Raw genomic sequence first — 17619 nt, 5'->3', positions numbered from 1 at the left:
CCTTGCAATTTATATGGATGTTACTTTGACAGGTGCACTCCTCAAAGGAAGTGGTCTCCCCCAGCTTTGTTATAACCATGCTGCACAAACTGCTGAGAACCTCTACCAAGAGCAAAGGGTGTTTACCAGATCTCCAAACTTCCAAGCTGACTGTTCATTCGAATTATTAGCAAACATCCCAGTGCCAGAGAGTAAGAGACACCCACAGATGATCCATGTGGGGGTAAGCATGAAACTATGCAATACTGTGCAGTTGGTTTTATTATTCTGCATGACTGATTAATAAAAATCCCTATAAAATGTAATCCAAAGCAATAAAAAGGTGTGACTACAACCCCCACTGCTTGATTAAAGAAAAATAACACATTAAAAGCTCAACATGAGGCAAAATAATTTGTTTACTCTGCGGGCTGGGAGCGGATGGACTGGTATAAGGCTTAGCATGGGCTCACAATAGATGTAAAGAAAGAATGCAAAGGGCCATTTGGGTTCACATTACTCATTTAGCATGAAACAATGGAACGTTACGAGATAACACACACTTTAAGTGAAGTAGGATATAAACATGTCTGCGATCCACGCAAAACATTCTTTTCCAAGCGAGAAACTCCGATAACCAAAACACAATGGGAAGGGAGGCAGCGTTGCTAGGTGAAAGCGATTTTAATCTGTCTTCCTCTTCCTTGTGTTGAGAAAACAGACAGCCCGTGAGTGAGAGTGTCCGTGTAGTTCTCTGACATCAGGCAAACAGACGAGTCAGGATCAAATCAGCAGAATGAACGGCTTCTTCTCTGAACCAATGCCAATAGAGTGTGGAAGATTCTGCATGGCCTGCTGGTAATTACGGCTTCCTGCTGATCCGAGCAAATCACATCAGTGATGTGCCCATTTAGCAGTGCTGCCCACAAGCAGACACATGAAGGGACATGAGGCTAGCCCTCACACACAGAGCCCTAATCTGAGAAAAAGCCACAAACCCACAACTCTAAGAAGAGCAGTTAGTGAATGAACACACAAGCCAGTCCCGGACAGATAAATTTGTTCCTCCAACTCATCAAAAATGTATGTACCCGTCGATGTACCCATGCTAATGAGAAAGCGGGGTGCCCTGATTCTCCAGTGCGGTTTCAGCTGGAGCTCTTTCCATTCACTACACAGCTTCTCACACAGCTCTCATTAAAGTAACGATGGCGCTCTGCCCGATCCACAGATCTGTAACATCTGTCAAACACACAACACAGCTCCTATTGAAATAGATCACATTTCATATTCTCAAACAAGACCACAGGGGAAAGAGCTGACAAAGAAAACATCAAATAACTACATAATAGAGTCACTATTGTGCTGTCTCAAAACACAGGCTCACTTCATGTGACTAACAAACAAACAGTGACCCAGCAGGGGGTCTGCCTGGGAAACATCAGTAACACTTACGTCGGTGCGCAGACCTGAAGGAGAGCGGAGGGATTCCTTATGAATGAGTGGCTTACGAGAGGTGCCTGGGAAAAGCAGAGTACTTACTCACACAGAAGAACGCCATTCTCCAGCGCAGATCGGAAGTCCTTGCTCCCAAATTTTTTCTTCGTTACTGCCTGGGGGAAAAAAAAAAGAGGAAAAAAAGTGATACAAAAAAAACAAAACATAACAGAGCAATCAGGGTTGGATGAGGAGAGGAGGCGGGAGGTGAGGGGGGGTGGGGTGTTATATGTGTGAAATAGGGTGGAGAGCCTGGAGAAGAAAGGTAGGATGTTGAGAACAGTAGCAGAGGAAGTCAGAGGTATTTCCTCTCGAGTTCCTACGCTGTCTCTGCGGGGAGAGAGCCGTGCACAGTTCTTCAGGTATTCCTCAGGAGCTCACAAGTACCTCATGTCTTCTCACTTTAATGCCAAAAGCTGCTGGTAAACCGGAGAGCTGTGCTAAAACTGTGCTGGAGTCAGACTGCCTGAACCACAAAGCTATGGCAGCATCTGGAGTACGGGAGGAACACAGCACTTTGTTATAGCCTCATGCCTTTCCCATGATCTAAAACCACCGCTGCAGGAACACCAAGAGCCATTACGCAGACAAACACACCGCACGCATGTCGTGCAGCCTTATGCATTTAAACTCATGCACATTTGCATCCTTGATTTTAAACATAACACTAATTATATTTTGTATCTGCTTGTTGTAGCTTTTCATTAATGCATTCTGAACTTCCAATAATAGCTTTTTTATGTGTTATAACCCCAATTCCACATGGTTTATTTGCTGTGTAAAATGTAAATAAAAACAGAATGCAATGAATGCCATTTTAATAAAATCACATTTTATTCACAACAACATGTCAAATATTTTTAACGGAGATGTACCATTTTAAGAGAAATACTAACTCATTTTAAATTGAATGGCAGCAACATGTCTTAAAAAAAAAAGTTAGGACAGGGCCACGTTTACCACTATGTAGCATCCGCTTTTCTTTTATCAACAGTCTGTAAACATCTGGGAACCGAGGAAACCAGATGCTGAACTTTTGGGAGAGGAATGTTGTCCCATTATTGTCTGACACAGGATTCTAGCCGTTCAAGAGCCCTGGATCTTCCTGGATCTGGTGCTCTAAATGTTTTCAGTTGGTGAAACGTCTGCACTGTAGGCAGGCCAGTGCAGCACCTGGACTCTTCTACTATGAAGCCATACTGCTGTAATAGATGTAGTATGCAGTTTACCATTGTAAGGTTTCTGTTTCTATTTACTTTTTGCACAGCATCCCAACCTTTCTGGTATCAGGATTGTGGAATTTTTTTTTTTTTAATTTGCATGTACATCAAAACACATTAGACAATTATACATGTATTCATAGAACTTTTGCAATGTGGTAAGTGCACTGCAGGACAAGTAAAAACAACTGGACAAAAATATCCTCCTCTATTTTCCAAAGCAGAAAGGACTTTTTAAATTAAGTGTTTCTTTGCCAGTGGCCTAACGTTCCCACACATTGTGCTCAGTTTTTAAGCAATCCCTGAAGAGTTGAAACAAAAAGCAGTGCTATCCTCTCTGGCAGAGGTTATGACTACAATGGCAACCTCATAGTATTTTTTTTTTTTTACTGTGGGAGCATGCACACTGTAAAACACTTTTTTTAAGAGGTCTTGAGCAATAGTTTCCAGGCTTTCTAAAATAACCTGAGAAACACATCTGACCCTTCAGATGATCCATCTACTTTTCACTGAATCCTCATCAGAACTGGTTTCAATGGAAGGCCAAAGTTCAAGAAGCCAAATTGTAAAATAGAATTAAACCAAGTCTGTTTTTGCCTTATATACGGTATTTCCATGTATGTTTGGACGTGCTTTGATAAATTGCTACAGCTATTTACATTTTTCCAGCAAAATATAAAGAAACGGAGGCTGATTCAAGACCTTTGCACATTACTGTAACTTAAATCACCAAGAGGGAGGGTGAGCTGACACATTGAACTACAAGAATAATACTGGTGGGTGCAGCTGGCATGAGCCAAAACATAAATGCACGCACTCTCACAGAAAGCAAAAACACGTTGGACGAGTCTCGCTGACTGATTGATCAGATGTTCCTTGTTCCAAGCCTTTTGTCTGACTTCCTTTGTCCCACAGAAAGGAACAAAAGCTGGGACAATTACTACTATAGTTAAGTACAGGCAAACATTTTTAGGATGACAGGAGAAACAGAAACAATTATAGAGACTGGCTGGATGCCACTATTATTCCTTGCCAACAGATTGTGCTACACCCCAAAACACACCCTAGGTAAGCTGAGATGCCCAAAGCCTCAAATACCCATCATTCCAAAAGTATTAGACCATGGTGTAATAGATGAATAAAGATTAAGGTTCTCACACTAGTAGGAGGAAGCCATTCTGCATATGTGATTGTGCTGCTGTTTGGGAAATACATGTTTTGTTTACATAATACACTGAGATCTTGGCCTGCTCCTCTTTCATTGACCAAAATACAATCAGAACCAGACACTGAGAACACGAAACCAGCACGCAGATATGCAAAGCTACAGACATGTAGACACAAACACAAAATCACACGGAGAGCAAACAACCCCTGCAGCAGACAGAGAGCAGTCAGCCAGCTGCTGCAGTTGGCATATGAAATCCTGACCCCTACTGTTCTATACACACAGCTGGGATTTGCATGCATGCAAACAAACACTACATGTGGGAACATTATCGGAAGTATGATTCCATCTAATTTGGGTCTTTCCTAAAAGTGTCCCTTTATTTATTTTTCATTAAACGTTCTTTTCAGAGTTCTATCGGCTAATCAACCAACAAAATGATTCCAATAATAACTTCAAGGCTAAAAATGGGAGCCGACCTGGAATTAACACAAAGCTGGAAGCATTGGCATAATTCTATCCTCTACAGTCATCATTAGAGGTATTAACTGCACTTAGATCCAGTCCTGCTGTGCCCTCCCTCTCCTGTCCAACCTGCCATGTGGGATAAAAAACTCTAATCTGCACCAACATACTGCCGCTCTGATTTAACAGGGAGGTTTAAGCCGGAGCAGGCATTTCAAAAACAGCTTGCCTTCATGCGCACCCACCTTCACCTTCCAGCTTCCACCAAAATGTGACCAAAGTTTACTCTGGGCTGTGGAAGGGTCCTGTGAAATTCATTATTATTATTGGAGTGAACCATTATCTGTGGTAGAGGCCAAATATTCAGAGACTCTGCATCCATGACCGCAGTTATTGTTTATTCATGCAGGGCACTGAGGCAACTCTGTATTCAAGGTTTGTGCGGATGCAGCCCCTCTGGCCACTAATTGTTCCTGAAATTCTTTGTTTCTTCTGCAGCACATTGAGGTATGGGTCATCAGAGGGAAACTGGGACCATATCCAAATATTTCAAGGTTTGGACTCAAGGGAAAGACACTACTGTGGAAGCACTTAGTAATAACACCATCAGCATCCTGGAATAATAGGAGTACATCAACATGTAACTGCAAGGGAATGTTGTCTTGTTTGAGGGCTGGTCTCACATGAGTACGTCTGAAAGCATGCGGCCTCGTTTCTAATTGGTTTCTGTCAAAACAGTCAAAACCCCGAGTGAGGCTACAGCGAAGTGACTAATCATCAATTGCACAACACAGCTTTTGGTATGAAAAACAACACAGCAGCATAGGTCACGGGGAGGGGGGATTCATTCAAACTTGGCAACATTGAAAAAAAAAAAATTTGTAGAAAAGGTAATGACCCTACATAACACTTATATAAAGAAAAGTTTGCACACAAAAAGTCAAGGAAAATCTGTCGTAGCATGTTGTGTGGATTAGCTGGTATCAGATAGCATTTCATAACCTTCTTATTTTACTTATTTTATGTGGATGGCTGCAAAATGTCTCAAACCCCACATGGAATAAAAGCATATCTAATAATATTCCTTTCTGGATTTGTTAATTGTGAAATTCTTTCCAAATCAGTCTTTGTATGAAATAATTGAGGAAAGTATTTGAATAGATACTTCTTTTCCAAAAATGTGTCCTTTTTTATCCATTGCATTTATAATTGTAACATTTTGCAATATTATATTTAGCTGGCTAACAAAACCCACACCCCAATGACCTCAACTTGGACAACTTGCTCTACTATAAGAGAGATTTTTCAAACTTTTGCTGCACTTAACAAAAACATTTACAGAAAATAAACAGGTGATTAAAAAGGTAAATAACAATCAAATCCCTCCTACACTCACCAGACGCTGCTAGGTACACCTTGCTAATTCTTGGTTGAACCTCTTTGGCTTCAGAACTGCTGCAATGTGGTTGCAGGCCACAGTTGGTACTAAAGGCCCAAGGTGTGACAAGAAAATAATAATGGATTGCATTTTTATATAGCGCTTTTCGAGACCCTCAATGCGCTTTACAATTCCACTATTCATTCACTCTCGCATTCACACACTGGTGGAGGCAAGCTACGGTTGTAGCCACAGCTGCCCTGGGGCAGACTGACAGAAGCGAGGCTGCCATATTGCGCCATCGGCCCCTCTGGCCATCACCAGTAGGCGGTAGGTGAAGTGTCTTGCCCAAGGACACAATGACTGAGACAGACAGAGCTTTGGATCGAACCGGCAACCTTCCAGTTACAAGATGAGCTTCCCAGTATACTAACACCATCACCAGCTTGAACTGTTGATATGAGGCAGGGTTATGTTTTCATATTGTTTACAACAAATTCTGATCCTCCAAACTAAATGTTGCTGAGGAAGTTGAGAATCATCAGACCAGGCAACGGTTTTCCAGTCTTCACTTGTCTTCCAATTTTGGTGAGTCTGTGTAAACTGTAGCTTCAGCTTTCTGTTCTTAAATGAGAGAAGTGGCACCTGGTGTGATCTGCTGCTGTTGCAGCTCGTGTGTTTAAAGGCTCTATGTGTCGTGCACTTCTGCGTCGCCTGGTTGTAACAACTGGCTATTTGAGTTCCTGTTGGCTTCCTATCAGCTTGAAGCGGTCTTGCCATATCCTCCTGCCTCTTCCTGGATCCTTTCTTTCTTTTGGACCATTCTCTGTAACCCTAGAGATGGTTGTGCAGGAAGATCCCAGTTTATTATCATTTTCTAAAATATTCCAGCCCTTCTGGCACCAGCAACCATGCCACACTCAAAGTCACTTAAATCACCTTCCTCCCCCATTCTGATGCTTATCATATCTGCAAGAAAAACAATGCACTAAGTTGCTGCCATGTGGCTGATTAGAGGTTTGAACTAACAAGCAGTTGAACAGGTGTACCTAACAAAGTGGCCAGTGAGTGCATGTGGAAAATCTCCAGAAAAGTAGAAGTAAGTTACATTGCTTACACATGTTACTATGGTAGATGGGACAAGAAACTATAAAGGGCTTAGTTTTGGTTCAGTATTACACAACTGTAACCAGATAAGTAACAAAACTTCACAATATCTGCAGTATTATGTTACCTTTGACCTTTTGCTTTGTTCCACTTTGTTTTTTTGAGAAACACAATGCAGCATTTTTTATACTAACCACACACACACACACACACACACACACAAACACACAGCATTGAGAGTTGAAATGTTATACAGAATAAAGAGTGCGATGTTAACATGAGCTTCACATGGACCAATAGCTACTGGGAAACCCCACCTAGAACTGTTCTGAGAGCAGGCTCTTTGAAAAATTCAGTCTTATTAATGACAACGTAAACAAAAGAGGTGGCGGAAAAGATGCTGCCATGTGTCTGACATCTTTGCTTGCTTCGGCACCGTTAGTGAAACACAGATCTAAGACTTAATGATTTTATTATATTACTAATTGCCAAGTTATTATTCATAGCGGATTGTTTATTGTCGGACCAGCCATATACATGATCTTCTGACCTGTAAATATAAACACAGCCACTTCTTCTCAATTGTCCCACCAATCACACTTGAAGCCTTTCTATTTAATTAAAGAGGACCTCCATTATTCCACTGGGCCCTGTGGTTGTAGGACGCATCGCCCTGCGCTGACAGCCTGCCAGCTTCGAGGGGGCTATGTTCACAGCCATGGAAGCTAATGCAGGAATGTGTCCATGTGACAGGCTCCAGACCATTTAGTCTAGTTTTTAACAACACCACCAACCTCGCCACGCACACATGCCTCTGTTTAAAGTGCTGTGAAGCCAAGCAGCTTGTTAATCATTCAGTGGCTGAATCCAAGAAGTGAGGGGGGAATCTCTTTGAAGAGAAACCTTTCCTCTCTGATGGTACTAAGTAGCTGATTGTTCTTGTATTGCAGAATAGTTCTTAGTCTTATTCTTTCAAAAATATTACCCCCATTGCCTTCACCCATTTGTTCAGCTTTCTGCTCACCCTCCCTAAAGTCCCTCCCTGCAGACCATCATGCCCCCACCTCACTCCATGAGCAAAGCCACTACAATGGGCCAGTGTGCAAGTGTGAGAGACACTGATGTCACATTGAAAGCATTCAGATTCACCCTCATGAAATAAGAACAATATTTGTTTAGTTAGGGCCATGCAGCAGTTTCATGCAGCCCTGCTGGGAAGAGAATTTGCAAGATGAGGACACATAATTTCACCCGCTTGTTATGAGAATAGGGAAAAAAAGCGCCAGTCTGGCGCGAGTTGGAGTGGAAACTTTAGAGAATATGACATTTTAGGAATGAAATGGAACAGCTGGAGTTTTTTTTCTGTTGGCAGCTATTTTAAAATTTGAAGGCTACCACAAGAGAGGGGGAAATTACTGTAAAACACTTTTTCAGCTTCAGAAAAGAACCCTCTTGTCAAAACCTCTATTGTATATTGCTCACTTTCAGAATTGATCATAATCATAATATGCAGCACAAAATACGAATGCTTGGATTCATTGCTAACATGTAATTTTGTATAAGCACCATAAACCCAAAATCTCAGTCATTTGTTATGAATCGGAGTTAATCCACAGTTACATAATAGCTTGGATCAGTCATAGAAGATTTTCCTAATTGCTCTTTTGGGTTTTCCTCTCTACCTGCAGCAACTGAAGCCTCGAAGGCAAAGGTAAATGAAAAAAAAAAAAAAAAACAGGTCTAGGCAAGATCTGACATCAGAAGTATCAGCCAGCAACAGTGATGACTGGGGTCAGACCCACCTACCTGTTCTGTGAAGAGAAAAGAGATAAGTGCTAAGAATTGTGTGATTCATCTTTCAAAAGAGAAGATTGATGGCTGGGTAACTTGAGACGTGAGGTCAAAAGGTGACACATGCCTGTATGGATCTTTGAGTCAGGGCTATTATCATTTGGAACTTGGGTGCTGGCGGTTAAAGCAGTTCACAGTCATAAAGAATTTCTCAAGCATGTATGTATTGGAAGGTCAAACTCCGCCAAAAACATAACTATAAAATTAAAAAGATATACAAATAACAGATCTTTTTCACTAGCAACTGACAGTCCTTAACTTTTACTTATAGACTGCCTTACCTGTTAATTCTACTGAGGACAGCAAAGAAAAGAAGTAAAGAAAGTTCTGAAAATATATATATATATATATATATATATATATATATATATATATGTGTGTGTGTGTGTGTGTGTGTATATGTATGTATGTATGTGTGTTTTTACTCACCTCAATCCATCTCTGCGCCTCCGAGTAGGCTTCCTCGCAGCTGACTGAAGACTGCTCACGCCACTCCATCATAAGAACTTATTATCCGAGCTTCACCGGCGGGTAAAGTCCTAGCAGCCCGCATATAAAAGGTCCACATAAATGTGAGCCAGCTGAAGCAAGCAAACTCGATCAACCTACATAAAAGTGCACACAGGTGAACTCTCAGTCATTCATCAAATATGCCTCCTATTGTTCTTTCCCACCTGCTCATTCGTAAATGAATGCAAGGTGTAACAGTGTGCATCATCTTGCGACTGCTTACCTTTTCTTTCATCCGACACACCTGTGCTTTGTGTCCTTTTGGCAGCGGGTTTACACACTCCACCTTTTTTACGCAGCGATTGAGTGTTTGAAGACGCGCTGAGCTCACCTCTTGCAGCACTCACACGAAAGACAGTTTTTCACCTCAAGTTTTAGAGCTGCATGAGTTAGAGTCTGCAGCGGGAGTGTCTCCAAACCCGGGTCCGGGGACCACCCACAGGTCCTTGAGCGGATTCCAGTTGAAACACACGGTTGAATTCGCTGTTAGCCCCCCCAAGAAAGGTATTTGGACTCCTGGTTTGGGCCAGATGCACGTTAGTGTAAGTGTATACTGAGGTAAGCCATTAAATTCTGTCGGACTACAAATATCCTGAAAGAAAATGTGAGGTCGGTTGACGTCTGGTCTCCAAACACAAAAATGTTGCGGAAAAAAAAACTTTGAGTCTATGGATAAAACTTATGTAATTGCAGGAGTTCGGCGCTACCTTTAAAATAACGTTCTTTTCCTGCACCACCGCCAAGCGGTGATTAAGGGGTATTCCAAGACCTGAGCACATGCTTTACTCGAGGGTTTCAAACTTCATTGCGAAACAACAGCATGCCGATCCATTAAAATGAGTGGGATTTGGTTTGCAACTTTTAGAACAACTTACTGATTACATTTCAATCAACTGGGCTTTTTTGTTTTTGGAACTTGTAGGGAAGAGGCTATGTGCTACAACATTATCTGCAGTTCTGTGAAAAATGAAGCATGAGTCAGTAGCTTGTAGAACCACCTTTAGTAGCAATAATTTGATGTGATCAGTTTCTGTATAATTCATTGGAGTTTTCCCCACTCTCCTTTACAACCATGTAGAATATTTGGTATAAAAGAAATTTCATGGTCAATTCAATGACTTGGAAAATACCAGGTCCTATAGCAAAACAAGTCCTCCATCACCGTGCTGACAGTTTGTATGAGGCATCTGCTGATGTGCTGTTTGGTTTTCAAGAAATATCGGGTTATTTTGGTCTCATATGTCCAAAAAACACTGTTCCAAGTCTTGTGTTTTGTTCAGGTGTAAATCATTCTGCCATGCTCATTTTAGAGATATGAGACATCCTTATCTCCTGGAAACCCTTTCAAGCAACCAATATTTGTTCAGTCTTTTTTTTAATCATACTGTCACAGTTAAACATATAGGGGGTTTATTGCATTTTCTCTAAGCATTGCACAGCCTAACCTTGAGGTGAATTTGCTGGGATGTCCACTTCTGGGAAGATTGTGGTATTGTGTTAACACATACCTAAATTCTCCAGACCAGCAAACTGCCAAAACTTCTGCATTTATAAAGACACTCACTCTTTCTAATAATAAATGAATAAGTGCATTTGATTAGCAGCACCTGGCTGCTATGACCCCTATGGAAGTTTTAAGTGGTTACTTTGCTTTTCAATGGACTTTATGGAGTCCTGTAAAAACTCCTTTTTTCAGGATGAAGGTAAAAAGCTAATGGTTTTGCAACAGGAAAAAGTATCCACAAAAGAAGAGCTTAATAAATTTTTCATTTATTTGACATATTTCTTATTACAAAAATCTAGGCATCTTCCACACAGATTTCCAGCTGTATAGTCTGCGTGTTTAGTGAGCCTCACTTCAACATCATTACTGCATCCAACAACATTAGGCCTATTTTCCCCCCTCAAAGCTATGAATGAAATAGCTTGCAAATGTGTTTCTTCAGCTTGTGTTGAGCATGTGATTAGACATCTCATTTAAAACAAATCACTACATACAGTATGTGTCATTGAAGTCTGAGTAAAAAAAGTTAACTTTCCTCAGTGATGTAGAAATTTTTAACATTTCCTTCTTCACTAAAAGGCCAAAAATTAAGTAAACAAACCGTAGTGCAATGTTGAGACCATACAGCTAATACCTGTATGACATTTAGAGATGTCAGCAGAGGCGAGCTGGAAAATTCAGATCTCAGTGAGAAATACCTTTATTGACAAGCAGCACTCTGTTTGCTTTAGAATTAATTTAACAACTATGTAGAACACAAGGGGAAATTACTTTACAAGGATATCCCTGACATTTTATTTTCTTCACACATCGACTTGCTATAGCATTTTGAAAGAAAAATTAAATAAAGTCAGCACTTCAGAATGTTTGGCAGTAATGTTGTCTTTGTTTTCTAGGGTCAGAGAAAAACAGAGTAGTTTCCTCAGTATGAATCTTTGGAGAGGGCAATGATGGTGAAACGAACCTCCTGAGGGTCGCGAGCCATAAAGACTTTGCAAACCTCTATAGCATCCTAGAAAAAGGAAGACAATGATTGAATGTAGGCAAGCTTATGGCAGTATTATTAAGACCATCTCAGTTTTATTTGGTTGTCTCACCTCAAGGAAAGTATCCTCTGAGGTTTTTCCATGGGCAATAGGGAAAGGCTTACGGCCATCTAGGTATTGGAAGAAAAAGTTAATCATGTAGGTTTAACAAAAATGTGCTTCCAGTCTTCTAGTACTAAATGTTGTAATGATTGTAATGACCATCAACAATGTGACAAATTCTACCAAATATTTTCTATAAGCGCACTTTTGCTTTGCGGCTAACTCACCCAGTTCATATAAGTGCCCTCCAACATTCACAAAAGCTATAAAATGCAGATTCACTTTCTCGTCTAAACTTGGGGCCTACAACAGACAAGAAGCAAATGTTAAAGTGCATTAAGTTCAACACAAAGCATGCAAAAAAAACTTGAGATAACACAGAGTTAAAAATCAAAAAGACACCTCAGTCTGTCCTTCCTGCGCACTGGATTCATGTGTAACACGTATACTCTGGAAGAGAAAACAGGAAAACAGGCTGAATGTTTCCTCTGTTGTATATTTCAGGGTCATTTGAATGATGCGCATTTTTGCATTGATCTTGTTATGGTTTCCTTTTTCCTGGTTTGTGAAATAATTTTTTATGACTTTGTACTATTACACTGCAAAAGCGGTAGCAAGCACAAGTATGACAATGCCCTCTTGTGACAAGTTGGTTACACAATTCTTAGTACTGTCCTTCACACGTGATGAAAACTTTGTCACCCTGTTCTTAATAAAGATACTTTTCCAACCTCGTCTTTTTCCAGGAAGGTTGCCCTTTCCTCCGGGGTCATTTTAGATGTTTGTTCAAGAAATTTCTTAAGAGGAGAATCAGGTTCTGAAAGAAAGAAAAACACTTAATAGAACCTAAAAAAACTGACTTAAAGCAAACACAAAATTAGATTTATACTCAGTGACGTCTTTATTAGGTACACCTGTATAATGGAGTGAAATGAGATAATGAGAGAAGTCAACTTCAACATGCCCATAAACTCAACAACCACTCTGATACGCACGGCTGTTCAATTGCTCATTAACACAAATATTTAAGCAGCAACTCAGTGCATTTAACCATGCAGACATGGGGCCTGTGCTTCGTACCGCGCTAAGTGAGTTAGCTGGATTAGATTGTTGACGATTTCGCGTGATCCTGGATCGTTCGGTTCCCCGAAGCCCATCCGGGACTTGCTGTCATAGCAACAGAGCCGTAAGCGTAAACCTGCTGGGGAGCAGGTTTACTTTATGTAAACAGGATTAGATCGCGGCCACGCAGGTATGCCCGCGTCATTCATACGAAAGCAACAGCGATATTCCACCACTGTTTCACCATAAATAAATAACATCACTGTAACCAAAGATAATGCAGCACTTGATCCTTTTATTGATTTCACACAGATACATACAGGTCATTCCCTAAAAAAGGGAAATGTACTATTAACATTCTATTACATGTATGTGATTATTACAGATGTAATTCATATTTCAGAGTAGTAATTGTAAATTACTTCGTGTAATCAAGATGAGAGACCACGGCTATAAAAGCGAAGGTGGATTTGGGAAGCCTGTCGCAGCCATGTCCTGTCCGTTTACGCGAGCCACCCATTGCGGAAGGTGCAAGATTGATAAGGAGAGTCCTCAGAATTCAGCGTATATTGCGGGACAGACAGGATCCTTTAGCTCAGCGCGACAGTGTGCTCATAGAGAGATATCGATTTTCCCGTGAGGATATTATTTACTTAACCAACTTGTTGACGAGGGGGTGCAGGACCACCACCTGTCTTTTTTTTTGCTCTGCCCTTTTCTTGGTTGCTGTTATGAACAAACAAACAGAGTATTCCAGGGTCTCTTTCCAAGAGACGACAAGCAATATAAGTGATAAATATTACCATTCTGTAGAATATTCTTATATTTCACTTTTACCTGTTCCCATGTTCTAGTGGGTCCTGTTGTGGCTCTAATGTGAAAGGGGATATAATATAACATATTATAATATAATATAATGTAATATAATATTGGATAATATGGTGTGATATGATAAATCTACCCTACCGCCTACTGGTGTTGGCCAGAGGGGCCGATGGCGCGATATGGCAGCCTGGCTTCTGTCAGTCTGCCCCAGGGCAGCTGTGGCTACAACTGTAGCTGCCTCCACCAGTGTGTGAATGTGAGAGTGAATGAATAGTGGCATTGTAAAGCGCTTTGGGTGCCTTGAAAAGCGCTATATAAATCCACTCCATTATTATTGTTATTATTGAATTACTTACGAGTTTGATTTGTCAGCAACTTTCTGCCAGCCCTCTCTCCTTGCTTTTGCAGCCTTTGCAGTGTTCCCTTGCGTTTTAATTAAACTCTGAAACTCCTGAAATCCCTCACTCAAGAGTTCTTGCTCTGCTGCCGAAAAATACCGAGCGCGCTCCTTCGACATTTTCGCCGACCAATCAAAGGGTTGCCGATCAATGTTTCTACTATCGATGCGTAGCCCCTGTTGGGCCACCCAGTGATCTCACATTACTTTATCCGGCTATACTAATCGTCAACAACAGGTGTGTTCGGGGAACCGGAATAGCGAGCTCAGAGTTAGCGCGATGATTTGGTCTTGGATGTTTCATTTGATCTTGGATGTAGTAAGCGACGTACGAAGCACAGGGCCATGGTCAGGACAACCTGCTGAAGTTCAAACAACGCATCAGAACAAATGTGACATGGCTGCTGTTGAGGTTTTCACAGACTGCTGATCTATTAGGATTTTCAAAGAAAAACATCTCTAGGGTTTACAGAGATCACATGGTAAGGTCAGAATTTGTTGTAAACAACATAAGAGAATGGATCCATCCAAGCTGGTGATGTAATGGTGTGGGTGATATAACCTTGGCACTCTTTGGGCCCCTTTGTACCAACTATGTATCATTTAAACACCACAGCTACCTGAGTATTGTTGCTAACCATGCCCATCCCTTAATGACTACAATGTGCCCATCTTCTGATTGCTGCTTTCAGCAGGATAACAGACCGTGTCACGAGGCTCAAATCATCAAACATGTCAATGAATTAACTGTACTCAAATGACATCAATGACAGTGACATCACAGTCACCAGGTCTCAATCCGATAGTGAACATTTAGAACAGGAGACTGGTTTAATGGACATACCATTGACAAATGTGCAGCAACTGTTTGATGCCATCACATCAACGTGGATCAAAATAGCTGAGGAATGTTTCCAGCAACTTTTTGAATCTGTGCTATAAAGAATTAAGTCATTTCCAAAGGCAAAATGGATCCAATCTGGCACTAGCAAGATACCTAATAAGTAGCTGCTGAATGGATTTTGACACTGACATACAGGTGTATAAGTTGTTATAGGTTTTGTACCAAGGTCATTTGGTTTATTATTTGGGCACGCTGGATAGTGTTGATGGTGTTTCTAATATTCTGCCGCTCTTATGCATGTAACAGGCACCTAGCAACACCAACTTCACTGATATACACGCATAGGGTCTTGCACATTAGTTCATCAAAAACCAAACAAGATAGATGGCTATAGAAAAAAAAAAACTGTCTAAATAAAGCTAAATGATCATTAAAGTAACCTCAATAAAAAATATAATGAAAACTCACCAAATTCCAGATGTGCCTGGTTGTTTGCCACAGCGTGAATTAATCCTATTGTTCCACAAGCGTTTCCAATAGTTTGCTTAATGAAGTAGATGTCTGGAGAAACCTGAGGCTGATCTTTGAGCTTCTCCTCCTCTTCTTGTTTAAATGCCTCATACTAGACAGACATGACAGATGAGAGAAAATCAGTTTAACAGTGTTTCCTAACCAGATGTAAAGTTGACATATGGATAATGAAAATACGTGACTTATAACAGGTACCTTCTCTGTCACTGGAAAGAGGAGTAGCACCGCACACACTGGTCTTGGTACCATGCTGAGAAGCTCCGGATCCAATCCATACACATCCCCAAACTGCCAGGTTGGCTTCATACCCAGACAGCTAACAAACTACACACAAGCGGAGTGCAAATTCATGCAGATCAAAATAAACTTAGACATTTTAAATCTAAAATAAATACAATAGCTGGCTCCTAATTACCATCTGAAAATTAGATTTCTACCTAAAAGGATATGTTTCTGTAACATTCGACTTTTGACAATTCAATGTAATTTAACTGGTATAGAATTAAACATTATGCCATTGTATGTCAGGAATTTAAACTTGAAAACTAAAACTGTTAATAGAATAGCAACATAATAAGAAGCACTTTTTACAGTAACACCGTTTTCAGGAAAGTATTTTTGACACTTTGTGGAGAAAATACAAATTTCCTTCATTATTTATTTCAACCAAACACTCAATTGCTAAATGACACCTTCTGCAGCTAAAACAGTCAATCAGTCTATCAGCAAAAAACTAAAAAAGTGATAAATAAAAAAAAGAGTTGCCTTCATGAAGTGTATAATGTTTAATATTTGGTGAAAAATTATTTAGAAGGATGATGATTCGTGCTTGGAGGATGCAGTTGCGATTCTGTTTGATGTTTGTATTAAACAAGTGTTAAGAACAATTTAAAAATAGTTTTTTGGTTACCCCCCCCAAACAAACAAACAAACAAACAAACTACAGTATCCTACAATATCAGAGTTCACTCAAAATCTCGACTACAAACCGGTAATCCATTACTATATCATCTGCGTCTATGCGCCCAAAATTTGATTTATTTTCATATTCACGCCCACTTTTGAGTAGTTACACACTTGAACGACATTAATTAATCTGTATCAATAAAACACCATTTAATTTATGCTACATAATACTCTTAGCTGTAGGAACCTGTGCAATAAAGTGTAACGTAATCATCTAGTGTGCGTCCTGCGAATGACATCAAACACACCGCACTATCTGCAGACTGAAACAGCTGGAAAGTTGGATGAAAAGTATGAGGAAAATGACTGAACGTCTTAAAATTAGAAGCAGGGCAAGTTGACAAAACTTTAAATTTATCAGATTTCTTCACTCTTGTTTCCTGTCAGTCTGTTTACATGACATTATTACATCATATTATGTAATATGAACCTTTTAACAATAACATTAGGTGCAACACCGCTGCTGAGTAGGCCTTGCATCTCTCCGAACCGGTTTGGTTATTTGCTTTGACTACTCTATCGTGTTTTACGGAAAATATAAAAAGAAAACACTTACTTTAGTCATGACCTGAAATGAGAAGACACAAATGGAAAACGTTAATGAAAATGTTGTTGGGTTAGCAAAGCGGCGACAACGGCTTTAGCTTTTGTTCTCTCTGATAGCTTCAAGTTAGCTGCCTTTCACATGTTTGAGAATGAATAACTTCGATAAAACAACATGTTCTGAAGGAAACCAGGAAAACATACTTCTGGATTTGACTCAAGAGGCAGCCAACGTGGGGAATCCATTGTGAAGCACAACTAAGTGATGTTTTCCCGTTAGAGTAGTGCTGAGTCCGATTTACAATCAAATCTGTTTGACAGCTGCGATTCGCTTCCGCGTCTGGAGGGCGCACGTTGTGTGATCCGCGGGGGTGACTTGACTTTATCAATAAACCATAACTACCCAAAGAAAATGCCCAAAAGACTCGATAAGGCATGCGACATATATGGATGCATTAACATGTTTATTATAAATCGTTTAAATATGATTCTGTATACACAAAATGAACATTAAAGTATGGTAATCCCACCATCTTCAGCCTCGGTGGACTATTCCAGGGCTATGGGCGGAGCTTAGATAAAGGCATTTTTGCGCTCAGGGATGGACGATGTTTAAGTATATTCCCCGATATACCATCTAACTGACATAATATGACACTGGTCATTGTTTTTCTTAATGATCTA

The 17619-nt window shown here is 40.4% G+C and overlaps 2 protein-coding genes across 21 annotated transcripts in view; both read right to left on the bottom strand.

Moving 5' to 3' along the window:
- The window catches only part of lmo7a (LIM domain 7a), a 48266-nt gene extending 38642 nt beyond the window's left edge, over nt 1-9624 (bottom strand). For 19 of the 20 annotated variants that reach the window (XM_080290577.1, XM_080290581.1, XM_080290591.1 and 16 more), the window contains exons 1-3: nt 9399-9624; nt 9095-9270; nt 1522-1592 (exon numbers count right to left, since the gene is read on the bottom strand). In XM_080290577.1, the coding sequence (XP_080146703.1) occupies nt 1522-1592; nt 9095-9166 (143 nt within the window). In that variant the 5' untranslated portion in view covers nt 9167-9270; nt 9399-9624. The remainder of the gene's footprint in view (nt 1-1521; nt 1593-9094; nt 9271-9398) is intronic. The other variant, XM_080290578.1, reaches the window with a different exon arrangement.
- A 1305-nt stretch (nt 9625-10929) lies between these two features.
- On the bottom strand, nt 10930-17273 carry uchl3 (ubiquitin carboxyl-terminal esterase L3 (ubiquitin thiolesterase)). Its single transcript, XM_026145762.2, has 9 exons — nt 17140-17273; nt 16949-16960; nt 15622-15750; nt 15364-15517; nt 12499-12584; nt 12170-12217; nt 11995-12070; nt 11777-11835; nt 10930-11691 (listed from the first exon to the last, which is right to left on the bottom strand). Exons 1-9 carry the CDS (start codon nt 17179-17181, stop codon nt 11602-11604), a joined length of 696 nt encoding a protein of 231 aa, XP_026001547.1. The 5' UTR covers nt 17182-17273; the 3' UTR covers nt 10930-11601.
- Nucleotides 17274-17619: the final 346 nt, after the last annotated feature.

The sequence above is a fragment of the Astatotilapia calliptera genome, chromosome 16, assembly GCF_964374335.1.
Source record: "Astatotilapia calliptera chromosome 16, fAstCal68.1, whole genome shotgun sequence".
Taxonomy (NCBI): Eukaryota; Metazoa; Chordata; class Actinopteri; order Cichliformes; family Cichlidae; genus Astatotilapia; species Astatotilapia calliptera.
The sequence above is the reverse complement of the archived record's forward strand: the minus strand, read 5'-3'. Positions and strand labels throughout refer to the sequence as shown.